At 38.7% G+C, this 19,878-nt stretch overlaps 3 protein-coding genes across 12 annotated transcripts; 2 read left to right on the forward strand and 1 right to left on the reverse strand.

The window, feature by feature from the left end:
* Nucleotides 1-1,333: 1,333 nt before the first annotated feature.
* Nucleotides 1,334-5,397, forward strand: LOC111793180 (uncharacterized). The gene is made up of 4 exons (XM_023674955.2): nt 1,334-1,620; nt 3,078-4,020; nt 4,098-4,994; nt 5,070-5,397. Exons 2-4 carry the CDS (start codon nt 3,088-3,090, stop codon nt 5,097-5,099), a joined length of 1,860 nt encoding a protein of 619 aa, XP_023530723.2. The 5' UTR covers nt 1,334-1,620; nt 3,078-3,087; the 3' UTR covers nt 5,100-5,397.
* A 939-nt stretch (nt 5,398-6,336) lies between these two features.
* On the forward strand, nt 6,337-12,104 carry LOC111793179 (trihelix transcription factor ENAP1). 10 transcript variants are annotated; one of them, XM_087123058.1, is made up of 7 exons: nt 6,337-7,430; nt 8,584-8,649; nt 9,757-9,830; nt 9,924-10,052; nt 10,153-10,372; nt 11,442-11,520; nt 11,747-12,104. In XM_087123058.1, the coding sequence occupies exons 1-3, from the start codon at nt 6,617-6,619 to the stop codon at nt 9,768-9,770; spliced, it is 894 nt and encodes a 297-aa protein (XP_086979184.1). In that variant the 5' UTR covers nt 6,337-6,616; the 3' UTR covers nt 9,771-9,830; nt 9,924-10,052; nt 10,153-10,372; nt 11,442-11,520; nt 11,747-12,104. The 10 variants fall into 10 exon arrangements, with proteins under 10 accessions (XP_086979184.1, XP_086979185.1, XP_086979181.1 ...); XM_087123059.1 differs by having other exon boundaries at nt 9,924-10,003; XM_087123064.1 differs by lacking the exon at nt 8,584-8,649 and adding an exon at nt 9,451-9,596 and having other exon boundaries at nt 6,338-7,430.
* A 1,279-nt stretch (nt 12,105-13,383) lies between these two features.
* LOC111793178 (protein LIGHT-DEPENDENT SHORT HYPOCOTYLS 10) lies at nt 13,384-15,728 on the reverse strand. The gene is made up of 2 exons (XM_023674952.2): nt 15,020-15,728; nt 13,384-13,683 (listed from the first exon to the last, which is right to left on the reverse strand). Exon 1 carries the CDS (start codon nt 15,565-15,567, stop codon nt 15,028-15,030), a length of 540 nt encoding a protein of 179 aa, XP_023530720.1. The 5' UTR covers nt 15,568-15,728; the 3' UTR covers nt 13,384-13,683; nt 15,020-15,027.
* Nucleotides 15,729-19,878: the final 4,150 nt, after the last annotated feature.

The following is a 19,878-nucleotide window of genomic DNA, read 5'->3' on the forward strand; positions in this document are numbered from 1 at the left end:
CACGGCAAATAGTGGATTGAATAAGCATTAAACCTCGCGCATCTGCATCCTCGATCGTCGCTCTCATCGCTCGGGCTTCCTGCAATTTAACGATGACGAATTAGCTGATCGACGCCTACGGCAAATGCGATTTACTCGCAGAGAGACAGAGATTGCAGTTCTGCGCGGAATGGCACACCTCCAAGAGGGCGAACAGTAGCCCGTTTGGGTGCGATAACTTCCCCCGCGCTGAACTAAAATCGTTTTTCATTTTTTGGCTTCGCGCTTTTTCTTTTTCTCTTTTTCTTTTTTCCTCCGCACTTTTTTTTCTGCTAAAAAAACATTAAAAAAAAAAATAATAATCGTTTTGGACACAAATAATAATAATAATAAAATAATAAATAAATAATCCTAACTTTTAAAAATATTTAAAAATACTTTTATTGAAAAATATTTCTTCTTTACGCCAATTATTCCTCCACATGACATTTTACTTATAAAACTATGTGCAACAAAATTGCAATTGTATGTGCAACAAAATTGCAATTGTGGGACGTTAATGGCCATCGGCTAATTTAGGGAATGATCATGGGTTTATAGTTAAAGAATACTTTCTCCATTGATATGAAACATTTTGAGGAAGCCCAAAGCAAGAACATCAGAGCTTATGTTCAAATTGGACAATATCATATCATTGTGGAGAGTCGTGTTCGTCTAACAAATAAAACTCATAATTTATAGGTATTTTATATCATTTAATTCTTCTTTTTTTAACTTCGGAGAACAAAAATTAAAACACGAAACAAACATATTAGTGACTATGAAAGAAAAAATCCCTTATTAACGAAAGGCAAATAGTCAAGTGTGTGCATTGCGCAAGTATAATACAGAGGAATGTGGGTTACGCCATTAACTTTTGAAAATTCAAAGATATTTTTTTTCGATAAATTGTAAAGTGGAGGAATATATTTTTTATATTAATTTAACTTATAAATATTCAAAATTATATTTGAAACCTCATTAATTTTAAAAATATAAAAATTTAGAAATCAATTAAAAAATAGAATTATTTTAGGAAAAAAAAAACAAAAACAAAGTATTTTTTATAAATTTCAGAAATAAAAAGTTAAAATACAAGCATTTTAAAACTAAAATACCATTTAAATTCCAATTAATTATATAGTAAAATCGGATATTCCTCCTAATCGGATTTAATTTCGAATTGAACCCAAGATAATTAAATTTTATTTAAAAAGGAGTATATACAAAATTTTCCCCAAACGAAACCTACATATTCATCTTTACGAACAATTTGTCGTCTTCCATTAAATACAGGTAAACTCAACCTCTGCCATGGCCGTCCCCTGCAAGTTCCACACTGACCCACGCACTAATTCACCTTCTCTCTCTATCTGTCCCTTTCTCTTTATTATTTTCTCTTTCATTTTTAAATTTTTTCATGCATGGTTGGGAACAGATTCTTGGATAAAAGTTCTCTCTCTCTCTCTCTCTCTCTCTGTCGCTTCATTTCTTTTGCTAATACAGCTTGTATTTGCTCGCTGTCTGCAAGCAGTAGATCGAACTCGTTTTTGAGTCGGTGCGAACATAAAAAAGGCTTCTCTACCTTCATCTGTGATTGCGGTTAGTTTGTTTTTGCTACTGCATAGCTTCTTAAAATCAAATTGTTTATCTGAGTTTTATGTTTGATGTTTGATGTTACTGTTCTTTCTGCAATCTGGACGAATTAGCTAATTCAAGTTGTTTATCTGATTATTGCTTCGAAATCTCATATTCTGGATGAGTGTTGTTTTGATCGTTAAGTTATTGTGAGGGCTGATTGAAGGATGCGTTGAGAATGAATATAAGTTGTTTGATGAAATGATTCTGTGAGTTCCAAGTTCATTCGAAGTGGATTTCTTGTGGGCTTTGAATTAGTGATGGAAAGTGCATCATGCGAACTCCAAATTTCCTGTTAAATTTCTTTTAGAATCCCCCAAAACCTCTGTTTCTATTTGTTTTCCTTTGATTATTGAGCTTAAGCAAAATCTTAAGTTCTTGTCATGTATTAGTCAGTAGATCAGATAAACATCTTGTAACTGTCCAAATTCACGGCTAGTAGATATTGTCCTCTTTCGGCCGTTACAAATGGTATCGGCCAGATACCAGGCGGTGTGCCAGCGAGGACAATATCTGCTTAGAAGGCTGTGGAGGGGAGCAGTGTGCCAGTGAGGACAATGTCTGCATGTAGGGCCGGGGGGGGGGGGGGGGAGCGGTGTGCCAACAAGGACAAGGGGTGGATTGTGAGATCCCATATCGATTGGAGAGAGGAACAAAGCATTCTTATAAGGTTGTGGAAACCTCTCCATAACAGATGCGTTTTAAAACCGTAAGGCTGACGACGATACGTAACGAACCAAAAGAGACAATATCTGCTAGCGGTGGGTTTGGGCTGTTACAAATGCAGAGCTAGACACCGGGCGGTGTGTCAGCGAGGACGCTGGGCCCCCACGCAAGAGGGTGAATTGTGAGATCCCATATCGATTGGAGAGGGGAACGGAGCATTCCTTATAAGGTTGTGGAAATTTCTCCCTAGCAGACGCGTTTTAACAACTTTGATCCTGTAACAGCCCAAGTCCACCGCTAGTAGATATTGTCCTCTTTGGACAGTTATTAATGGTATCAGAGCCAGACACTGAGCGGTGTGCTGGCGAGGATATTGGGCCCCCACCCAAGGGGTGAATTGTGAGATCTCATATTGGTCAGTTGGAGATGAGAATTGTCCTCTTTGAGCCGTTACAAATGGTCTCAGAGCCAAACATCGAACGGTGTGCCAGCGAAGACGTTGGTTCTCCACCCAAGGGGGGTGGATTGCGAGATCTCATATCGGTTAAACATTCTTTATAAGGCTGTGGAAACCACTCCCTAGCAGACGCGTTGTAAAAACTTTGAGAGGAAATCCGGAAGGAAAGCTTAAAGAAGACAATATCTGCTAGCGGTTGACTTGGGTCGTTACCGATCTTAGCTGAGGTTGTTTTTTTAGCACCAACCGAGCTTTGTTACTCTATATAGTGTTTTAATACAATCGAGGTCTTGCCCAGGAACTACCACATGGTTTCATTAAGGAACTTGATGGAAGAGAAACAACTGGATTTTGATCAACCTCTTCTTTCTGTGAGGCGTTTTACATCTACAGGAACATCACCAGAAACTCATGAAAAAACCAGACCTGAACCCAAAATTCCTCCTCTTCCTGTATATAAATCAGAATTGAAATCTGGTCCAGTGAGGAACCCTGGAACTGTTCCTTTTGTGTGGGAGCAAACTCCAGGTAAACCCAAGGATGAAGGCACTACAACAACTCAGAGTTCGAAACGGCCTCCGCTTGTTCCGAAACTCCCACCCGGAAGAACCCATAAAGTAAACCAAGAAGTTCCTACTCCCATAGATGATTCATTAGATAAAAATGACAGAGAAACAGTTGAAGAGATGGCCAGTTGTAAGTCAAGAAACGATGATGACGACGAAGAAGACGACGGCGAGGAGGTTTACAGGGATGCAAATGATCGATTTTATCGATCGGAATCCTTCTTCTTGAATTGTAGTTTTAGCGGAGTAAGTGGATTGGATGGTTCAGAAATTCAACCTCCAGCAGCAGCCTCCTCCATGGATCCACATGCTCGGAATTTCATGATGGATCGATTTCTGCCTGCAGCAAAGGCAATGGCATCAGAAGCACTTCCACATACCAACAGAAAACTAACCATTCCCATCGAGCAGTCAAGTGAAATAAAGACGATAACGAATGGGAATAGGCAGAGTCGGCCGAACGTGCACGTGCAGACAAAACATGTCAAAGAAATATTCATGGAAGAAAGTGAAGATGAAGATGATGATTATGACGAGTCGGGATATACTTCCGCTCGGGGATGTGGTTTTCTTCCTCGGTTTTGCTTAAAGGGCTCGTTCTTCCCTTTGAATCCAGTACCGGGAATGAGAATGCAAGCCACTTCGGTTCGTAGAATTCGTAATAGCTCAATCAAGGTATCATCTTCTTCTCTTATTTGCCTTGTGACGATTGCAAAGTTAAAACTGTTGAATCTGTATTATTTGAAATCCAGAGTTCCAAGGATGCTGTAAATGAGAAACGATCGAGTCGTGGTCAAGGAATAACTCGAACTCGGCTGCAGCCAGAAGAAAAATCCAGCAAAAGTAATATGCAGGAGGGGAAGATATTTTCTTTATACAGTCATTTGCAGGGCGAGGGCGAGGGCGAGGGCGAATCCAACTACGCAGATGAACCGTCCCGAGCTGTTCATACAAATGTAAGTCCTCGTGGTTTCACTGAAAAAGCTATCAATTCTGTGACGGATGGATATGACGAACCACACAGAAGAAGCCTAAACAGCTTTCAAGCATTACTGAGCGACGAATCCGGTTCGTCTAGTCCAGTCGAGAAAACTCTCTACATAGACTCTGTACATAAGATGAAATCTCCAGATTCAAGTTCAAATTCTTTGGACATGAAAGGGACAAGTGCAAAGCTTACAAGCTCAGAATTGGCTAACAACAAGAAGTTTGATCTGGACAACCAATATCCCTTCAAACCCAGTAAACAAAGTGATTCCAATAGTCGAGAACATGGCAACAAGCACGAGTTCGATAGCAAAAAGCTTATAGGGACCGACATTCATGAAAGTTTCGATGGCCCTGCTTGGGACTCCCCTGATTTGAGAACTTCAGAAGATGCTACTAATGGAAAGAAGGATTCGAAAAATCGACATGGTTCTCACGGCGGTTACTCACAATCACGGTCGTCTTTCGCTCCACCTCCACCAAAATCTCCATCAGACTCTTGGCTAAAACGTACTTTGCCAACTTTGAAAAACGCTTCGTTTTTGCAATCTTCTCTTGCAATGCGTCTAAACCCCGTTTTGACAACCGTATCTCCCGATCCCATCGAGGAGTCTACCGTTAAAAGCTCCGATTCCAACCGTCTGCATCTGCAGTTCTCAAAGGTAATGGTGCAACACTGCCTAATGATGCTTTAAACATGTTGTAAATTATAATGCTCACAATTTTCTTTGCATCAGGAACTGCTATCATCTATACCTGAAGTTTAGAACAATGGAAGAATTCCTTTCCAAATTTCACTTGGCTGTGAGTATGCTTTTACTTTTCACTGGGTTTGGTGGATTTCAATGTTCTTTTTTATCTTCATGCTTGAGATCAGTGTAAAAAAATAACTGTAAAAATGGGCATTTTCACTGTTGGGTAAAGTTGTTTTGTTGTCTTGCATGCTGTAAATGTTACTCATTACTGTAAAGAAACAATGATGATCCATAATTTACATGGAGAATAAGGGAAGTATAGTACGAATTGATTTATGAAGAACTATCATCTGTGGACCCGCTTGTTATTACTGTTCATGTGATGCTGTCTCAAAGAACCTTGTTTCTCCATAATCATTCATTTAAAGCCATAGTTGGCCGCTGACTCATAAATGAATCGAACACCTCCCCCTCGAACAAAGTAAGTCTCCCTTTAATCGAGGCTAGATTTCTTTTTTCTTTTGGAGTCTTAGTCATTTTTTACTATACATTCGAGGAAGCTCGACTCTTTTTCTTTTGGAGTCCTTTGTTCGACATTTGAGGATTTATCAATCGATTGACACGACTAAGTTTTAGGGCATGACTCTAATACCATGTTAGATGAACACGACTCTCCACAATGTATGATATTGTCTATTTTGAGCATAAGCTGTCATGGCTTTGCTTTGAGTGGAAGGTTTCATACTAATGGAAAATTATTCTTTGATTATAAATCCATGATCATTCTCTAAATTAGCTGACGTGAGACTTTCATCATCCAACAAACGCGACATATCAATTAGCAATATCAATTGACTTTTCAATGTGATGTATTTTTATTGATTTGTTTCAGTTGAATATAAGTAGAAAGTGGAATGTTACGTGTTTGAGGAGCTAAAACATACCACAAACGAGAAAGTCGTTATTAACTAAAACTACTACCCGAGCAATTGTACCGCAATTTTCTTTCTACAGCCCTCGACCCTTTGTGAAAGTTACAATTTAGTCCATAAACTCTAGTTTTTAACGATTCAATCCCAAAACGGGTAAATTTATAACATTTTAGTCCCTATCGAAGATAATCCGAATACTTTAAAATAGGTAATAAATTAATTTTTAATAATAAAAATTTAATAAAATTATTTATTAATTTTGTAAATCACAAAATCGACTAGAACCGTATATAACTAAATATTAAATAATACTTTTGAGAATATCGATTAAATAAAAAATACAAATAAATTTTGATAGAATTCAAATATTCACCGTAGCGCGCACAAGGCCCAAAAAACAAACGAAGTACGCGGAAGATCGCGGCAATGGATCCAAATGCCGCTTAGTTCCGGAATTGCTTGGACACGTCCGCTTTCCATTCCACTCACTCCTCACCGCTTTCCTTTCTCCCCATTGCACTGCCTTCCTTTCCGCATCCAAAGCCTGCAACGGCAACGGCAACGGCAACGGCAACAGCAACGGCAACACCCCCATTTCTGAACCGCTTCCATCTCCTTCCGACGGACTCGCTGCCTCTGGACTCAACCTTACTCCCCATGGCTCTGTCGCAGCCGTCGCAGCCGTCGCCGTCGGCTTCCACGTTTCCAGTTCGCGAAGACTGTTGGACTTTGGACGATACTTCCACTCTCGTCGAAGCCTGGGGCGAACGTCATCTCGACTTGAACCGCGGCAGCCTTAGGTATAAACACTGGCAAGAGGTCGCCGACGCTGTCAACTCCTGTCATAATCATGAGAGGAAGTCAATTCGTACGGCTATTCAGTGTAAAAACCGTATCGATACGCTTAAGAGGAAGTACAAGATCGAGAAGGCGAGAATTCAAGAATCCGGTGGAACGTACGTCAGCGCTTGGCCGTTCTTCTCTTGTCTCGACAGTCTTATAGGCGGCAACAGCCATAAGTCTTCGACGCCGGCCGCCGTTTCTTACTGTAAAGCCTTGACAGCCACGACTACAGGGATGTCGCTGTTCCCGAAAATTCCGGTTGGTCCTCGATCCGGGACTAAGAAACGTCGTTTGAGTCACGTCTACGGGAGTTTCTGCAATTCGCACCTTAGCCAGGATTTACACTCGAAACACGATGAAGGAAAGGACGATATGGATTCCGAGAATCATTTCTCGAGTCCGAGGTTCAAGGACCGAGACGTAGGGTACCGGAAACTGGCTGACGCAATAGGGACGATTGCCGATATATTTGAGAGAGTGGAGGTAGCAAAACAGAGACACATGGTAGAATTGGAGATGCAGCGGATGCAGTTTGTGAAGGATTTGGAGTATCAGAGAATGCAACTACTCATGGAGATGCACCTTCAGATGCAAAAAATCAAGTGCTCCAGGCGAGATTCAGGAGCTGGTGAGTCCTTAGCTTCTAACTCCATTGATCACTTTCTGCATCTCTTCGTGCTTTACTTGCTGTATTGAGGGAACTTCAGGTTTGATTATCCTCTTTGTTTGCTGGATCGTTTTACATTAGAAATTGATGCATATTAGGATCGTATTTCTGCTGGCGCATTACTTGTAGAACAAGAATTGGTGGATTAGATTATTCCTTAGGCTTTGTAGAGCACACATTAGCAGAACAATGGTTGTTTAGATCTAAATCTTTAAGAGAATCGCCTCACGTACATGATTCAAGAGAGTAGGCCTTACTGAGCTAATTCAGTAAGCTATTCAAGCTCCTAGACTTCCGTCTGCCGAGTCCTGTCCTCGATAGATGACTTCCGCTTTATCTTGGAGATTAATCGATCTATCTTAGTTACGACCGGAGACAGATCGGGACGAGCTGCATCCTATTAAGATTTATATGTTTTAGGTTACTGGGAGAAAAATCTTGTCTAAATTTGACATAACTTGCTCGTAAATTTGGATTACTGGCTGTTTAATTTACGAGGGTAGGTTGTGTTTGTTCTTTTTGGAGCGGCATTGTAATAGCCCAAGCCCACTGATAGTAGATATTGTCCTCTTTCGGGCTTTCCTTTTGGGTTTCCCTTCCAGGTTTTAAAATGCGTCTACTAGGGAGAGGTTTCCACATCCTTATAAGGAATGCTTCGTTCCCCTCTCCTACCAATGTGGGATCTCGAACAGCCTAAATTGTCTTAAATTTTACAGTTATATCCTTTTGGTTCGAGTCTCAAGCTTCTATAAAGATTTATGTTCGAGATTAGAATAAGGATGAAACTGAAATTAAAGGATAGAAGTAGGATTAAAGAGAGTGATGCCACAGCCCAGGGATACTCCCTACATGCACCAGTTCAATCTATTTCATGTTATCTTCTTATGACCTAGTCGTTGAAATGAATTTCGTGTCTAGAACGCACCCACTTCCTCTCCTATCCCAATCCTTGCTCTAGTAATCACAAGGGGTATCCACGAAATCAATTATTTCCCGTTCCGTTTGGCTGTTGTGCGAACTTAGCTACTGGGAATCCATGGCTGCATAGAGGGGGGGAGGGAGTTCTTAAAGAACAACTAAACTTAAACTCAACAAGAGATGATTTTTTTTCTAGGAATCAAGAGGATGGACTCCATTGGAAGATCTTCTTTGACATGGTCATCCACAAACTTTGAAGAAGGTACATTATCTTCTTCCGAAAAAAGGAGAGCCAAGAATTGCTCGAGATTAATATTCTCACAATGATTTTTTTTGATCAATTTCGAATTCCTCGTTGCTTATACTGATTTACAATTCGACATCTCAATAAATGGGACGAAGAACAATGGAATGTTTGCTTCGAAGATTCCTTTTCCAGAAGGGTAGCTGACTAGGTTGGGGGAACCATAAGGTGTAGGCAAGCATCTTCATTAAAATATGGATTAGCCTCGAAAATTTATAAACTTATTTTCTTCGTGACCTATCTTATCTGATCGTAAAACACGAGCTACTACATGAGAATCAGTTGTTGAAGACAATATGATTTGATTACTGAGACATTGAAAGTTGAACTCCCTTAATAGAATTGGAAGAACCAAGATCATCAAATACTGATCTTATCATGCATTGAAGGGGACTTCAAGCCATGAACCCCAATCATCGAATCACTGTCAGTGAAAGTGAACCTTTCATCTTCCATTACCATTTTAGTACTAATTTATAGATTTTATTTTCATTCAGTCTGATATCAGATGCATTGATATATATATATATATATATATATATATACTTTTTTGTCATGGACAACTGGTTCTTCCTTGAGATTAAGTTGAAATTAACATGTAGCATGTGTTAAAAGCAAAAATGTGAAATATTTTAGGAGAAGATTAATTCTATTGCATCTCTCCCGGGAAGAAAATTCTTAATCTGATCATTCTTATTATACTCGTGTTTTATTTTATTTATTTACTTCGTTTTCTTTTTGCATATTATTGGTGAAAAGGCATGTGAGAAAGTTAATGTAACGTCGGAGGTGAGAACAAAGCATTCTTTATAAGAGTATGGAAAACCCTCCCTATCAAACGTGTTTTAAAAACCTTGAGGGGAAGCCCAGAAGGGAAAGCCCAAAGAGGACGATATCTGCTAGCGGTGAGCTTGGGCTTGGGCGGTTATAGTTAATTGCTTCTCCTTAGGGTGCATACATACGGAAATTGTTCATGGTGTGACAATTCAAATTTATTGCTTGCACGACTTACTTTATCATACAAAGGGGTCAACTAATTTTGTGTCCATCGTTCATTTTTAACAGATTGTTACTCGTAGTCGACAACGTAGCAAAGACACAAAGACGCAAAGACTTCTTTTATCCGAACGAGAGAAAAAGTAGTACATACATGGCAGTTTAGCTCTTTTTTTTTAAAAAAAGCACACATCCTCTCACCGTTGATGCTGGTTCCAAACTCTCATGATTTTCAGCTTGTTTTGGCCGAAGGATTTTGTGGAGCTGAGGTTTGGATTAACCAGCATTTCTTGTGAAGCTTCCAACATCTTAACGTGTGAGTAACAATCACTCTAATCACCTGTTATTATGTTCATCTGAATCAGGTAATGAAATTTATAGTTGTGTGTGTTTTTTTTTTTTTTTTATAACTTTTATTTCTGAAGGAGAAAGAATTACAGCCTCCTGTTACACGTGCAAATGCAGGGGTATTCTTGTAAATTCAGGAAATATTCTCACGTGAGAAAGTGGCTTGTGTTATGCCTTGCTTTTGACCTGTGCATGCATGCGAAAGTGAAACCATTATTGTTCTGTTGAAATATTTTGTTAGGAATATTGGCAGAAATCTTTCATCCAGGTTCCCCAGTCGCCACTTTACACTTTAAAAACAAAGCCTGCCATTAAATAATACATCAACCCTTTTCTGGTATGACTTTTTTATTTTTATTTTTATTTTTATCGATCCACTACTAGTAGATATTGTCGTTTTTGAGCTTTCTCTTTTGAGCTTTCACTCAAGGGTTTAAAACTCGTCTATTAGGGGAAGGTTTCCACACCCTTGTAAATGGTGTTTTGCCCAGCAAGCTTTAAAACGTGTCTGCTAGGGAAAGGTTTCCACACTCTTATAAATCCCTTTTGGACTTTCCCTCAAGGCTTTAAAATGCGTCTGTTAAGGGAAGGTTTCCATACTCTTATAAATGGTGGTTTGCCCAGTAAGCTTTAAAACGCGTCTGCTAGGAGAAGGTTTCCACACCCTTATAAATGGTGGTTTGCCCAGAAAGCTTTAAAACGCGTATGTTAGGAGAAGGTTTCCACACCCTTATAAATGGTGGTTTGCCCAGAAAGCTTTAAAACGCGTCTGTTAGGAGAAGGTTTCCACACCCTTATAAATGGTGGTTTGCCCAGAAAGCTTAAAAACGCGTCTGTTAGGAGAAGGTTTCTACACCCTTATAAATGGTGGTTTGCCCAGCGTCTTCGCTGACACTCTTTCCTTCCTCCTATCAATTGGGACCGCCCCCAAATCCACTCCCCTTCGGGGCCTAGCGTCCTTATTGGCACACTGCCTCGTATCTACCTCCCTTTGGGGAACAGCGAGAAGGCTGACACATCGTCCAGTGTCTAGCTCTGATATCATTTGTAACGCCCCAGATCCAATGCTAGCAGATATTGTCCTTTTTGGGTTTTCCCTTTCAAGCTTCCCTTCAAGGCTTTAAAACGCGCTACCAGGGGAAGATTTTCACACCATTATAAATGGTGGTTTGTGGTTTGTTCTCCTCCTCCACCAATGTGGAACATCACAAAATATATATATATATATATATATATATATATATATATATATATATATATATATATATATATATTTGAAAATAATTTTTAGGAGTATTGGGTGAAAAAAAGAATTAAATTGTTTAGCACCGAGTTTTTCTACTATTATTTATTTTATGTTTCTTTGTTTAATTACTACTGAACCTTTTCCTTATTTCACGAGATAGGTAAATAGGTTCATCTTCTGTCCTTTACTTTCCGGTCTCGCAATTCCATTGCCTCTGCCTTCTTTCACTCTTGAACTCGGTATGTTTGCATCTACTTCTGTCCTTTACTTTATGGTCTTGCATCTTCGCTCCTGAACCTTTTTTAATATAAAAAACATACTAATTTTGGAAGCTAATTTAGCTAAATATTCAATTATTTTGTAGAAAAAAAAGTTGAAAAATATGTATAATTTTTAAAGATGAATTTGATGACAACTGAAATAAGTAGAACAATCTTTTGAACTGTTTGTTGGATTGATTTACAGAGTGGGCAAAGGAAACAACTTTTTACTTTCCTATAATGGGTAATGGTGTCGACAAAGGATACAGAGCTTGCAGAACAACAGACAAAGAGGAAATAGAGAGTAGAAAATTGAAGCAAAATAAATATTGGCTCATCCAAAAGTTATTAGACTACAATTTGGTCTCTCGCTCCCTTGGATGTATAAGAGAAATTACTTAATTCGTTAGCTACAGTACTGCACGGGTTGAAATGCACATCATCTAGTATCCTTTGTTTACGGCGAGGACTATTGGGGTATCTAATCATATTCGCTTTCCTAGCTTTTGTCTCTCAGTGTCGGTTTAGTAAAGTGCTTTCACCGTCGTTGTATCTTTTCGATCTCTACGCGTTTCACTGCTCCCGTATTCCAGTGTGGTAGTTTCCACCTCTGTTGGGACTTGGTTTGGTCTTTCGTATATTAGATACAGAACCAGGCTAGGATTGACTCTTTCTTACTAGTGGTACGTCTCGACCAACTAGGTTTCAGATTCAAAAGCATTTCAAATCTGTACTGAGCGATTATTAGAAGAGGCCTACAGATTTTCGTATTCAATATTTAAATTCTAAATTCAACGAGTCAGAAGAGTCATATTTTGAAAACGAGTTGAAGAATTGAATAAACGATAGTGGGGTTCGAATATAATTAATTAGGAGTCGTTTTCAAAGAAAAGCCTAAAATGCTTATAGGCTTCATAAGTCCAATTTGTTGGTTTGCGTAGGACTCTCTCTTTTCCACACAGCTTTATTGAAGAAGAGACAGCAGCATTGTTTCTCTCTCATTTTCCTCTTTAATTATTTTATCACCTAATTCTTTTTTCTTTTTTTTTTTTTTAATTAAGCTTAATTAGAAACATATTTGTTATAATTTTGCGTTGATTAATTAATTAAGTTTTGTAATCTAAATTAGGAAACCGCGAGCTTAAGTGGATTAGCATTAAAAATTAATCTTATGGATTAGACCATTGAAAGAGTATCTTGACATGATTGGAATTTAATGACATTAATTTCAATTCGAATATATATATATATATATATATATATATATAGTCAACTTGCTCAACCGTCTAACCATGGCTAGCAGATATTGACCGTCTAACCATGACTAGCAGATATTATTATCTTTCGGTTTTTATGAAGGTTGTAAAAATAGTGCTCCTCTCTAACCAATAGGATCTCACAATCCACTCCCTAGTGGGCCAGCGTCCTCGTTGGCACACTGCTTGAACCATTACTAATAGCCATTGCTAATACTATTAGTAATGGGTCAAGCCCACCGTTAACAAATATTGTTCTCTTCTACCTTTTCCCTTCCTTTTAAGGTTTTAAAACTACTAGAGACAATCTTTCATATCATTATAAGGAATATTTCGTTTTTCTCTCAAACCAATGTGTAATCTCACAACTTGATGATCGATTTAAATCTCTATTTACGAAGTAATATCTTTAATCAGCAAATTTATCAACCGCTCAATGATTTAAGCATATATGATCGATCAAGAAGTCAGATGTTCGAATTCTCTAACCCTAAATAAATACTCATAACACATAGAAGCATGTAACCAGGAAGAGAAAGCACATTGATAAATGAAAACAAGTACAAAAGAGGGATGCAGCACAGCACAGCACAGCACAACACACATATTACAAAGCTCAGCAAATTACGTACATTTAGATCAGTTTTGTGATACCAAAGGCAATTTTAAAAGCTGAAAATTCAAAAGGCAAAAGGAAATGAAAACTCTCTGATATCATAAAGTACTAATGGCTTTAATGAAATTTGATACACATTCAATCCTCTTCACAATATATATATATATAACTTCTCCCAACAAGAACAATAACATGTAACTTATTCATTTCTTCTCTCAATCAACAACAAACCCTTCACTTTTTTCTTTTTGTCCCGTCGTCGTTTAGTTCCTGCAAATATACCGAGCATAATTCAGGGGTGGTAATCAACATGTACTTCTGTCTTTGAGATAAAAAAAGGTTCTAATTCTCGTAGTAGATGTTAGACGAACACGACTCTTCACAATGGTATGATATTGTCCACTTTGAGTATAATCTCTCACGGCTTTGCTTTGGGCTTCCCCAAAACGCCTCATACCAATGAAGAGAGTATTCCTGGATTATAAACCCATGATCATTCCCTTAGCCGATGTAGAACTTTCATCGTCCAACAGTAGATAGGTTACGTACTTCTATTTGCAAATGAAAAATGTCGGCCTTTTTGGTTGAAGGGCATACGCTAATTATCACTGAGCTATACACACTTTTACGGTGCTGACTATTTAAGCTAAAATCTCGGGTTATGCATGTAGCTAAATCCCATTTGCAATAAATATGCTTACCCACCATCTACATTTTGAGACACGACAATAATCTAGTGTTTTTTAGTAAGATCCATGAGTCAGCTCGAGTATCACTCGACTAGGTAAGGCATAATATCTTCACTAAAAGGTTAGTGTTTGATCTTCTACCTTCACGTAACGCCGAGAGCTAACATTTTCACGACAAAGAGCAAACCCTAGTTATTTTTTTATACAAATTTGTATAAAATATGAAGAAAATTAATTTAAGCTAAGTTTTGGGGGAAAAAAGAGAGGGAAAATAGGGAATATAAAAAGATTTTCAAGTCCAAAAATTTGGATGATGGAATATAACTCAGTGTCCCACAAAATCTAATATTGGACAAGAAGCAAATCTAGATATAGTACGAAGCTAAAACTATATAATAAAATTTATAATTAAAAAAATAAAATTGGTTTTTTAAAAACAATAAAAAAGCAATAAGTGGGTCATTAATTAAGAAATTAAAGTAATAAATACCATGGTGTCTCATATAATGCAAATAGAGATTTGAATATGATCATATGACTTTATATTATAAGTGATTATAAGAAAATAAAACATGAAAACACATTATAATTTGGGACATAATCTTTGTCATGAGACATGAAATTTACCTTAATCATGTTCTTTCAACCCTTTGTGAAAAAACATCACTTCATAGTCAACATTTTGTTGTTAGAATTATCACTAATCGTTTAGCTCTAAGTGACACAGAGTTGTCTATATTTGACCTGATTCACGCGAAAATCGTTTATAACACGTAGTTGTTTCAGAAGCAATTCTAAGGAAAAGGAGATCCGGTTAAGTAAGTCGAGCATAACCCAGATGATTAAAACGGTATACAGAAACCCTAATCGTTAGACGTTTTAATTTGAACGAGAAATGAGAGGGGGAAATAAGTTACCATAATGATCAAGGGACAAAGTGCATCATAGAGGTTGAATCTTCAGCTCCTTTGGATTGATTAGTGGTAGTAGTCTTCTTCTTCTTCTTCTTGTAAGGAATTCCTCTAGCTTTAGCTTGACACTCTCTGACATCCCTAAGATAAACCCTAATTGCACCGCTAGCAAAGGGGTTGGTCTCCGGGGAGCCACCACTTTCTTCATAAGCAGCTCTCAAGCGCCCAATAAGGGCATCCAAACTGCCCCAAGCTTGTCTTAAAGGGCAAGTACAAGGGGCAGGTGGCTCGGGCTGGCCGTAGAACATGCAACCTTGAACATGAACTTTTGTCTTGCCAAACTGATCGAGGTACCTTAAAAACTCCAAAACATGGTTACAACTACAATGGGAAAGAGGAACTGGGGGCCTTTGATTCTTCAAGTATTGGCAAAATGTGTTCCAATCTCGTCGTTTTTGGGACTCGTATCGGCTTGGGATTGATCCACCAGGCTGAGGGGAAGAGGTTGATGAAGATCCTTCAGAGAAATCTTTGGTTCCTCCTTCGAAAGACATGGTTTGGTGTTGGATGATGAAGTGAAATGGATGAAAAGATGAAGTTTATTTTGCTAAATAAGGCAAATTTTGTTGGGGGGGATTGAAATTTGGTGGTGAAATCAATAGGGAGAAGAGTGTGGGAGTGAGTGGAAGAAGATGCAAATCAAATCATGGAGGTATTGAAGAATAGACATGTTATGGGCCACCTTCTCTCTCTCTAGACATGTTATGGGCCACCTTCTCTCTCTCTCTCTCTCTCGTTTGAGAGCTCGAGAGAAAGGAGTCAGGACTATTCGAGGGCTACATCGACTTTAGGAGAGGCTTTATAATATACTTTGTTCCGTTGAAGATTCAGGGGAAGCTCTCCCTCTCTCTCATAGAATTGAATAGACTCTCTCTCTAACAAATGGGGTACTTTGTCTAAGGAAGTTTCAGAGAAAGGAATCACGGGAGACTGTTCGAGAGCTATATCGACTTTAGGAGAGGCTTTATAATGTACTTTATTCGGTAGAAGGAAGATTGAGGGAAGCTCTCCCTCTCTCTCATTGTATTGAATAGACATGCTATGGGCCACCTTTTCTCTCTCTCTCATTATTCATTTACTTGATATTTTCATGGGAGAAGGGTTGGGTTATTTGATGAGTAAAGTAAAAAGATTATGAATTCCCCCCCTAAAGGACAAGAAATTACTTCAATCTTGCATTAATTCAAATGGGTTTTTTTTCAAAATTTGATTTTGATTTTGATTTTGAGAGATTCTTGGTTGGCATGATTTGGGAGGCAGAAAAAGAAACCCTCAAATTGATGGAAGAGTATATATTAATGGCCAACCAATCTCATCAGGACCCGCCATCAAAGATACTTTCTTTCATCAAACGCCTACCTCATGCCTACCATTTTCTTCTCACCAAACTTTATTCTTTCATCTTTCCTTTGCTCCATTTAGAGAAGGAATTAGGTCATTTAAGATGTAGCTCCTCCTCTTCTTCTTTGTCTCTTTAAACCTAATGGACCGGTCTTGTCAAATGTGGTTGTCTCGCTCTCTTCTTTGATACTGTTCATGTTTCTAGCTAGCACCTTTGTTAGGAATCACGACTCTCCACGATGATATGATATTTCTAGCTAGCACCCCTGTTAGGAATCATGACTCTCCACAGTGGTATGATGTTTCTAGCTAGCACCTTTGTTAGGAATCACGACTCTCCACGATGATATGATATTTCTAGCTAGCACCCCTGTTAGGAATCATGACTCTCCACAGTGGTATGATGTTTCTAGCTAGCACCCTTGTTAGGAATCACGACTCTCCACAGTGGTATGATGTTTCTAGCTAGCACCCTTGTTAGGAATCGCGACTCTCCACAGTGGTATGATGTTTCTAGCTAGCACCCTTGTTAGGAATCACGGTGCTAGGAATCACGACTCTCCACAGTGGTATGATGTTTCTAGCTAGTACCCTTGTTAGGAATCACGACTCTCCACAGTGGTATGATGTTTCTAGCTAGTACCTTTGTTAAGAATCACGACTCTCCACAGTGGTATGATGTTTCTAGCTAGCACCCTTGTTAGGAATCACGACTCTCCACAGTGGTATGATGTTTCTAGCTAGCACCCTTGTTAGGAATCACGACTCTTCACAATGGTATGATATTGTCTACTTTAAGCATAACCTCTCATGGCTTTACTTTGAGCTTCTCCAAAAGCCCTCGTACCAATCAAGATGTATTCCTTTACTTATAAATCCATGATCGTTCTCTAAATTAGCCAATGTGAGACTCACTCCCAACAATCCTCCTGAGAGCTTATGCTCAAAGTAGACAATATCGTACTATTGTGGAGATCCGTGATTCTTAACACATGGAATGGAACGTACATTCGCTACCTTAACAATCGTGTTGGAAGATTCACGAAAACCACTATCGTACACGAAACTTAAGCTGATAGATTAGACGTGATTTTATACGGTAAGAAATGGAGGGTAGAAGTGGAATAATAATGGAGAAAGAAAGGTCCATAGCAATTATGCGAGGAAGATGAAACAAATATGGAGATTGTCGTGTTGTGGATTTTGGGCCAAATCATGAACCATTTCTCTCTCTTCCTTTGTTTCTCCTTCATGTCTTTGTTACGTCCACATTTTGGCGTCAAAAAAAGCATAATAAATAGCTCGGGAAAATTCGAATCTCGGAGCTCAAGGAATCGAGTACGTGCCAATAATCGTCTCGTCCGTAAAGGAAGGTAGAGGAACAAATTGATTCTGTCACTGTTTCTGCACCCCTATCTCCACTTAACCGTCATTTAGAGGTCATAGTTGATCATCTAATTGTTGCTGAGATGGGTTCAAGCAGGACCGAGACATGCTCTATGCTCTAGGCTCACTTTAGTGTTAATCATATTATCAAGTGAAAAAGACTGAAAATGATACGATATTGTTCACTTTAGGTTATTAATCATTTAGGTTAGATTTCCTATAATCTCTATGACTACGTCACTGAGATTGACACTCACCATACCTTTATTTAAAGCACGAGAACTCTATTGATAAATTGAAGTTTAGGGCTGACCTACGACATCAATTACTGGAGATAACGGACCCTCCATATATATCTATAATAGTGTAATACTGTTCACTTTCTTCTTATAACTCTACTTTCGTTTTCACCTACAAAACCTCGGAGACATACCCCTAACCATCCTCTTTTCTAACTAATAATGACGATTTTAGTCACATCCCCAATAGTAACAATCGTTGACAGACATTATGTGAGATCTCACATCGGTTGGACAGGAAAACGAAGCATTCATTATAAGGGTATGAAAATCTCTCCCTAATAGATGCGTTTTAAAATCGTGAGGCTGACGACGATACGTAACGAGTTAAAGTGGATAATATCTGCTAACAGTGGGCTTGAACTATTACAAATGGTATCATAGCAATATGCCAACGAGGACGTTGAGTCCCCAAGAGGGTGGATTGTGAGATCCCACATCGTTTGAAGAGGGGAACAAAGCACTCCTTATAAGTGTGTGAAAACCTCTCATAGTATACCCGTTTTAAAACTGTGAGGCTGAAGACGATACGTAATAGGCCAAAGCAGACAATATCTGCATGTGGAGAGATTGGACGGTTCCACATTACGCCTCAATTATTTTTTACTTAGAGAGTGATTAATTTGGTTGGTTAAGCTCGAAATTAGACGATACGTTTGATTTATAGTACAAAATTTGTAGTTAAGCCTAAAAGATTGGAGAGTGTGACAAACAACAAAACAAAGGAGTGGTGGTTCATATGAAAGAATATAGAATTTTATGAATTTTCTTTGTTTGATTTATCATCCTTCATAGCCCCTTATAAAACTTATTCAATGTCCTTTATATTATATGCATGTTAAGTCAATGTCCCATTATTCACAAAACACCAATTTGTACAACATTTTTCTCTCAAGTAATCATATTCCATTTTTTCTTTTTCTTTTTCTTCGAACAAATTACGAAAACGTCCTTTCATCTCGATCGTTAATTTCATTTAGATTGAATCATCAGGTTTAGAGAAATGACGAGAGGATACGAATTTGATATGCCGATCGATTATTGTGAGATCTCACATCGTTTGGAGAGGGGAACAAAACATTTCTTATATGGGTGTGGAAATCTCTCCCTAATAGACGCGTTTTGAAACCGTGAGACTGGTGACGGTTTGTAACGAGCCAAAACGGACAATATTTGCTAGTGGGGGTTTGTTACAAATGGTATCAAAGCCAGACACCGAGCGGTGCACCAGTGAGGACGCTGGCTACAAAAGGGGGTGGATTGTGAGATCTCACGTTGGTTGGAGAGGGGAATAAAATATTTCTTATATGGGTATGGAAATCTCTCCCTAATAGACGCGTTTTAAAATCGTGAGACTAACAACCATTCGTAATGAGCCAAAACGGACACTATCTTCTAGCGGTAGGCTTGTTACAAATGGTATCAAAACCAGACATCGGGGCGGTGCACCAGTGAGGACGTTGGCCACAAAAGGGGGTGGACGGTGAGATCTCACATCGATGAAACAAGGGAACAAAGCATTTCTTATATGGGTATGGAAATCTCTCCCTAATAGATGTGTTTTAAAATCGTGAGACTAACGACAATTTGTAACGAGCCTAAACGGACAATATTTGCTAGCGGTGGGCTTGTTATAAATGGTATCAAAGCCAGACACTGGGCGGTACACCAATGAGTACGCTGGCCTCCAAAGGGGGTAGACTGTGAGATTTCACATTGGTTAAAGAGAGAAACAAAACATTTCTTATATGGGTGTGGAAATCTCTCCCTAATAGATGC

This window comes from Cucurbita pepo, chromosome 4 (assembly GCF_057944985.1).
Source record: "Cucurbita pepo subsp. pepo isolate OVF chromosome 4, ASM5794498v1, whole genome shotgun sequence".
Lineage (NCBI taxonomy): Eukaryota > Viridiplantae > Streptophyta > Magnoliopsida > Cucurbitales > Cucurbitaceae > Cucurbita > Cucurbita pepo.